This window comes from Mercenaria mercenaria, chromosome 18 (genome assembly GCF_021730395.1).
Source record: "Mercenaria mercenaria strain notata chromosome 18, MADL_Memer_1, whole genome shotgun sequence".
In the NCBI taxonomy this organism is placed as follows: domain Eukaryota; kingdom Metazoa; phylum Mollusca; class Bivalvia; order Venerida; family Veneridae; genus Mercenaria; species Mercenaria mercenaria.
In genome coordinates this window covers 8186950-8194540 of record NC_069378.1, presented here as the reverse complement: position 1 = coordinate 8194540, position 7591 = coordinate 8186950, and the positions used below count along the sequence as shown (strand labels likewise).

Sequence of the window (7591 nt, the reverse complement as noted above, 5' to 3'; positions counted from 1 at the left end):
TGTGGGAGTCAATATTCTTCGTGAGGTTCAGTTTACTTCACGTGGGGGAGTCATAGTACTATGATCTGGAGGTCATAATACTATGACCGGGGGGTCACTTTTTCTATAGAATAATGACCGGGGGGTCATTATTCTATGGGGGTCGAAATACTTCATTACCGACTACGTAGACTAAAGGTCTAGGGAACCGGCTACCTAGCCACTGCCTTTTCAAATATTAAAGAATTTAGGTCAAGTGTTTTATATAATAGATTTTCTCTCTCCCAGCTTTCTTAGAAAGGCAAACAGGTACAGTGGTCACTTTAAGTCCGGTATGAAAAAAAAAGAGAGCACGAGTTTGAAAGAATAACAATTTACAATCATGGAGCCATAACACATGGACAACTCCCGGCGGTACAGCAATGCAATGCCGACATCGCAGTACTGTAAGTCACGTACGCCTAGATTTATGATACTGTATATATATTAATTATTATATATATATAATATATATAACAACAGAACATTTTAATTTTGAGGTTTGAAAGACATTTTCTCCTATGAAATAATTAAAAGTGCTATTTGTGTTAACAATCTCATTCAAAGAGACCTATATTTATTACATCCAATGGATTTATTTGGACCGTGTTACCATAAATAGTTGTTTACTTCTTACGGCTCATATTTTTCCCTAGACACTCAGTCATTCATAACGACTATTTTGATTGGTTACAGCTTTTGACCTATATTCTGAAGTTCTTGTCTATTCAGCATTTATAATGAGTCATTTAAACTGTGGACACTGTTATATTTTTGAATAATTATAGAAACAAAAATCAAAACAATTTAAAATCATCATTTCAGAAAGAGTGAATACACAAACAACTTTTCATCAGCCAATCAAAGCTCTCCTCTTATGAAGTAAAAGTGGGTCAGTCATGTCTGATAAATAGGTCAGTCTGTCAACGAAAGTTCAACGCGGTGTGGTAACAAATGGATACACATATTATGTGATTTTTAGACACAATTTCAACATTTTCCAATCGAAACAAAATGAGAAATTAAAAGACTTGTGATGGAATCTTTGTCTGGTAAGATAAGTTTGTTTGTGACGCGTGTGTTTTTGACATATTGCACGTAATTGATCTGTAATTGGCTAGAAAAACAAGAAACCGGTGTTTTCTTGGCGTGGGTAAACAACTTTAAGAGAATTAGGGCACTGGGAAATATAGTTAAACTGACGTTTTTAACACAGGAGAGTGACGTCTTAAGAATGTATAATGCTTATTTTGTATTATTTTAAGATTTGGAATGGTTTATGCAAAGAAAATTGACGTAAACAACAGACTGTTTGTCAAGAGAGGCCCCTTTGACATTTTCCCAAGTTCAAGGTCGTTCAAAGAGGATCACGAAGGGTGAGACTAGCTTACCTGTCAACATCTTGACGTGTTGTCTAGCTGGTCATGTCTGTTATAATGGGCAAGGAAGCCAGCCTTGATGGTTTAGGTAAGGAATGTGTTAATGTTGAAAATATAAAGTTTTATACTAATGAACCAGCTCTATTGCAAGTAGTAAGGGGTCTACTAGTCTAATTGATCAGGTCGGCGTGACGTCACATCCGGAGCAATCGATTATGCAAATTACCTTGGAGGTGAAAGCAGGACCTCGCAATTCGTAGCGAATTAACTAGCGGTGTGGGTTGTGATGTTTTAATTCTCAAATAAAACAAATCAAGAGTCATCTTTTTTATCATCTGCAGTCCTTACGCTATGGTACAATCTATATATTTTTCAAAAAAAGTAGGGTTTTTGTGATAACTGATTTTGTGGCATTTTAAAACGGTCTGGAAAAAGTGACAGATTATGTATTGTCTGCTCTTCGGCGCTACGGATCAGATATAATTAAAACAAGTTTCCAAGCTTATTCAACATTTTCTCAGTTTGCTATATATATATTAATCTAAACTAAATATCTGAGAACAAAACATTTTTTTTATTCAACTTCTTTGCTTGAAATCGTAGCAGTTGTTTCTTTCATCTCTTTCAAGTGTCTTGATTTTTTTTTCTTTTTAAGAAAGAACAGATCAAATAAATAGTAAATTAATTTTCTGATATTTTTATGTCTTTTTTAAATAAGCTGATTTTCTAAATGTTTTAATGCTCTGAAATAATTATATTGTTGCCATTTTCTGAAATGTACTTTGTGCGATATATTTTATTTAGTTAATGTAAAATGCTATAATGTCGAAGTACATTAAGTATGAAAGTCATTTAAATAAAGTTGAAAACTTATACTTTATTCTATATGTAATCTTATTGCAAACATTTTTTTTTTTTTTTTTTGAAGAAATGTCCTTCCAGCCAAAAAATAGTTTGGTGAATTAATTTTAAAGTTTCAAATGAACTAAATGTTCGGGCATGTGTATTGGTTAAAGTTTTTTTTATGTAGTAGCTCTATTAATCCCTTTGTCAATGGACACGCAAATAACAATAATGTGCATCTTCCAAATATCATAGACCCTGAAGGCATACATCAAACGGATAAGACAGGAAATTACCATAAGGCCCCGAAGGGGTACATCAGAGGGATAAAACAAACAGGAAATCAATCTATTAAAAAGTGATAGTCATTAGGAACTGGTCAAAACTGATTTTCATCAATATACCACATACTGATTGGTTTCCATAGTGATTTATGACTGGAATGAATGTTTTAATTTTGTGGTATGTGGAAGCAGTCAATTGTGACAGTCTAACAATTAACAAAAAAAAAAATGGATATTGAAAACTACAAGAAATGACTAACATTATTCTAGACAAAGCGTGCAAATTATCGTTCTCAGTTTTAAATAATTGACAAAACAGAGATCAGTATTTTTTTTTAGTATTTTCGTAATTGGAAGTCATCAATTTATTGATACGTCCTGGCTTTTCGTAAAAAAGAAACTAGCATGCAGTTATTATATATATCATTTTATCTCCGCGTGTAACACAGTAGCTCTAGATGTCATATTACATTTAAAACAATTGTAACATATAAAAAACCGCCTTGTGTTATAAATGCTATTGTGATCCTGATACCCTTCGAGGGAGAAAAAAAATCCCTTCTCCAGTATTTACGCATAATGTGCTATTAAGCTTTAAATTATGACACCTCTCATTAAATTTCATACGAATGAGAATTTAGGTAAGAGGTGTTGATCTGATTAAATTTGGAGTGACTGAATCACTTTTGACACCACAGTATAAGCTTTCTGGCTTTCAGAACTAGATCTATTTTAATGGCAGGCTACTAAATAGAACGAGAAAAGTGAAACGAATGGAGAAACCTAATTAGATGAAATAGATTTTCTGTTTTATTTACTTTAAAAAGACCTCCGATTTTTTAAATTATAATTTTCATCCAGTCCGTCACAAATATGAGACCTTGCAGCTTACACGGATCAATGATGAATATCACGTCTGAAACCTAAAAAAGAAAGGTTTCTTTCTCGGGAGTGATTTCTGGAACAGCATTACATTATAAATTCACTGACTTATTAATATTGCCCAAAATTTTACTTTAAGCAGAGAAAAACAACCAGCACTAGTGAAACATGAAACGCTTTTCAATTACAATTTAGCGTTTGCTGTCACCTCCGCTTGTTGCTACGCAACGCGATACGCTGAAGTGCCCGGATATCCGACCTGATCAATAGCCAGACCTAGTAGAGGTTTAAAAGTTATTTATATATATGTACTGTATTACTGGGGTATATGGTAATTGCTTGGGATAAGCAATAATTAGATGTCAGGAAGGTATTAATTCTCACATGTTGAATGTAAAAACGCATTGAGTGTGCACGTTAAACATAACCCAACCCTTTAGTTAGTATCACTTGGATGTGTGTTTATATCCAATTGGGGAATTTTAATTTTTGCATAAGTTGTCCTGAAGTTGCCGTTATTACTGTTTTTTTTTTTTTGTAAACAGCTCACATTACGGTTGGAGACATACTGAATATGAAGTTTTAACAGTGATTTACTTTAGTCATGGTGATTTATGCAAGAAATAAAATGGATTCAACCCTTCCTTTAAGGGTTGTTAGAGTTTCAGTAACCTTATATGGGTTGTCTAGAGTCTGGGTCTAGAGGTCTATTTACCAGACTCATTTAAGTAATAGATTCTACCATGTTGCTTAGTTCATAGACTGGTTATAAAATTTATATTGAAACAGAACTGAAATTCTAAATCTTGTGGATTTTCATTGAGAAGTCATTATAATAATGACCTATGATTGAAAAAGATAAAATTACTTATATTACTCCAGCATATTTGTTCATTTCAAAAAAAAAATGCTGTCTAAAATGCAAAGTAATATGTTCTTATCTAGCCTGAATGGTGAAACCCCAAAATTTAATCTGCTCTTGGATGTCTGTGTAATTGCAATGGTTCTTCAACTTCTGTCACTCATATTCTAAACTGCCCAAGTGTGAGTGTGTATGTTGTCTTCTCAGTTAGTCAACAAAAAGCAGCTGGGCGAAGCGTCTGAGAAAAGTACTGAGAACTGGTGGCAGATGCTTTAAGCAATGGAAAGCACTCCTTGTTTTGCTGTCTCCGACACACTTTATTTTATGAAAATCCATCAGATAATAAGGAAAATGTTACCTGAATTTTCTTTGTGTGTGTCATATCCAAAAGTGACTGGAAATGTCAACTTTATGAAAATTACGGTGAACAAGTTAAGGTGCTAATAGTTACTTTCGCAAGTCATTTGGGGGATAGGCTGATCACTTTGTTATGATATATATAAAGGAAGTATTTACATATTGGAGCCAGACTCTGTATATTTAAATTAGAGGAAACTCAAGTTTATTTCTTGGAGTTCTGTACTTTATACTGAGATGTTTTTAGCAAACTAATTTAATTTGTTGTAATAGTTTCTTAATGAAGATGTTTTGAAGGTTCAAAGTGACTTTTAATTTCTACCACCTATAGTTAAGGCTTTAAATTTCTGTATTTAGGTTGAAAATATATATAAAAAATAACAAGGTAGTATACATGTAGATTTATTAATCAGATAATAGATAAGGTCCTTGGCAGAAAGGTATGTACTTTTTCTTTTTTGAATTAAATATTTTCAGCTTTATACGATAAGAACAAGACTAAGTAACTTCATTTTCAAAGAGTAGCCTTATAGCATTGATTAATTTCATGCAAGTACTAACAACATTTAATCATGATATTTAAAATAAAACTTGAGGATGACACTTCATATTTATATAAATATAGGTTGTGAAAAGTTGACAGTTACGCCAGGTTACATGACATCCTTACATGTATGTTCTTTTGCTTTGTGAAATTTTTACTGGTAGGAAATCTATTTATTGTTTATTAAGTTAAAAGTCTTTACTGTAGAATTTTGATATTATTTTATTGATTGTGAAAAAAGTAAAATAAAGAAATCCATTAATTCCCACAAAATTGCAATTTCTCCATAGGGCAATAGTGTATGCTCAAATTACATAAGGATCTGGTCACACATTAAACTGGAATACACCTAAAAACTGGAATACACTCTCCATAACCGGAATACACCTGTATATTTTTAAATTAAAGGTATTTTTGAAGGATTTTTGACAGAATTCATGCATATATAACATAAATAACGAAATTAAAAAATACAGGTGTATTCCAGTTATGGAAAGTGTATTCCGGTTTTTAAGTGGATTCTGGTTTAATGTGTAACCCTAAGGATCTCTTCAATAACTGCAGAGTTACTGCCCTTTGTTTTAAAATTAATAAAATCCGCAAAATAGTGGAACCCATTGATGGGTCTTCATGAAACTAAATGTAATATAAATCACTATAGGACAGAGTCCCCCCCCCACACACACACACCTTGATTTTGTAAAAAAAAGTTGGAAGCAGCAAACCAGTGCATGGTTCTTTTGTGCATAACTTGTATACATGTATATTTGGAAATTAAATATCTTTCAAAATATAGTCCTCTCATTCGCAGAACAACTTTTTTGGCATAGGATATAAATTCTCTGAATTTGCTAGTTTTAGTCAAATGCTGTTCATCTTTGAATCTTCAAAATATTTTCCTCAGATAGTTAGCTGATTCTATGAAAAGCCTGGTAGAAAACTTGGCTTGATTCAAAAAGGCTTAGATATTCTAAATTGGACAGTTTTGTGGACATCGTATTTTTTGTTGACAGTATGTTTGGAGATTTTCATTCTATTTGAAGGATAGACAGGTTCTCGTAAATCTTTTTTTTTTTAAAATTCACAATTGAATAATGAATATGGAGAATTGGAAGACAAATAATTTGGTGGAATATCATGTTTGGAGACAATTGGAGGGATACAGGTTGCCTTGGTATTTTGCCTCGCGCAGGCAATCTGATATTCCCTTGCTTGGTAAGTAAATAGGCTGTAGATGCATTGTGAGTGATTGGTACAGTGTACACAGGTGTTTGAACCAAAAATTAGGAAATAAAAAATAGGACTAATGCTTCAACATGTACACTGTCTTTTTAGCTCACCTGAGCACAAAATGCTCAAGGTGAGCTGTTATGATCACCCTGTTTCTGTCCTCATACGTCAGGATGTGCAGGCTGATCATGGTGTGCACTGTTCGCTATTTAGTCAGTAAATTTTCAGTGAACACCCAGGGGTGTATTAGGTATGTAAAGTCCATGTTACATCATCTTACAATAAAGTAAAGAGACTGTTGGAATGAGCAACTCTATACTTTTCTCGACAAAAATTGGCATCTCAAGACCAAGTATGATATCCTTATAAATATTTTGTTTTTACTTGCAGATGTAGGTAAATGTTATACACTGCAGTAGCAAAAAAATTTCAGCTTCAGAGATGTTTATATGCTGTTATGGACGAGACCATCAGAAAATAAAAATAGCGACAGTTAAGTTATGGAAGCCAGAACTAACACTATCCATGTATAGTTAAATTTTACAAAAAATCTAATATTTTTAAATTTATGTTTGAGTATTAGTTGTCATCAGCTGTAAAACATTAAAAGTGACCCAAAATTTAAACACATTCGGAATGCTCACGTAGACTATAGCATCTGTTTACTTGTGCATTATATTAACTCTCAAAATGGCTGGCAGTATGGTAACAGTTGGTAGTCAGGAAGCATTCTGTTGCTTCAAGATATTGGTGGAAACTTTGAGTAGCCTACCAACTACTGTGGTAACTGTGATGATACATATTTGTGGAGGATAATTTTTATAGATTCTGTGGTGGCAGCAATCCATTAAATTAAATTCACACAAAGAAGCAAAGTAACCATAGGGGGAATCGGTGAATTTAATCACAAAAAATAGCCGTTTTAGGCAAAACCTAAAAAAATTAACAATTAACCGTAACTTTAGTGTTTATTGCAAAGTGTAGTTTTGTTACTGGTTGTGTTGTTGTTAATTACCCATGGGCTGATTATTCATGAAATCATTGAACTGTGAATATAGGGTCCATAACTTGATCAATTCAAATTGCGAGGACCTAACAATGTGCATAAGATAAGTTAGATATCGTATGATCACTATATGGTGTAAAGCTTTCTAGATTTAGCAAAATTTAATGATATAATGTTCCTTTAATT

General features: G+C 32.8%; 1 protein-coding gene across 1 annotated transcript in view; it reads left to right on the top strand.

Moving 5' to 3' along the window:
• Nucleotides 1–915: 915 nt before the first annotated feature.
• LOC123538336 (uncharacterized) overlaps nucleotides 916–7591 on the top strand; it is a 66670-nt gene continuing 59994 nt past the window's right edge. Inside the window, exons 1-2 of the mRNA XM_045322357.2 lie at nucleotides 916–1070; nucleotides 1284–1485. Of these exons, the coding sequence (XP_045178292.2) occupies nucleotides 1443–1485 (43 nt within the window). The 5' untranslated portion in view covers nucleotides 916–1070; nucleotides 1284–1442. The remainder of the gene's footprint in view (nucleotides 1071–1283; nucleotides 1486–7591) is intronic.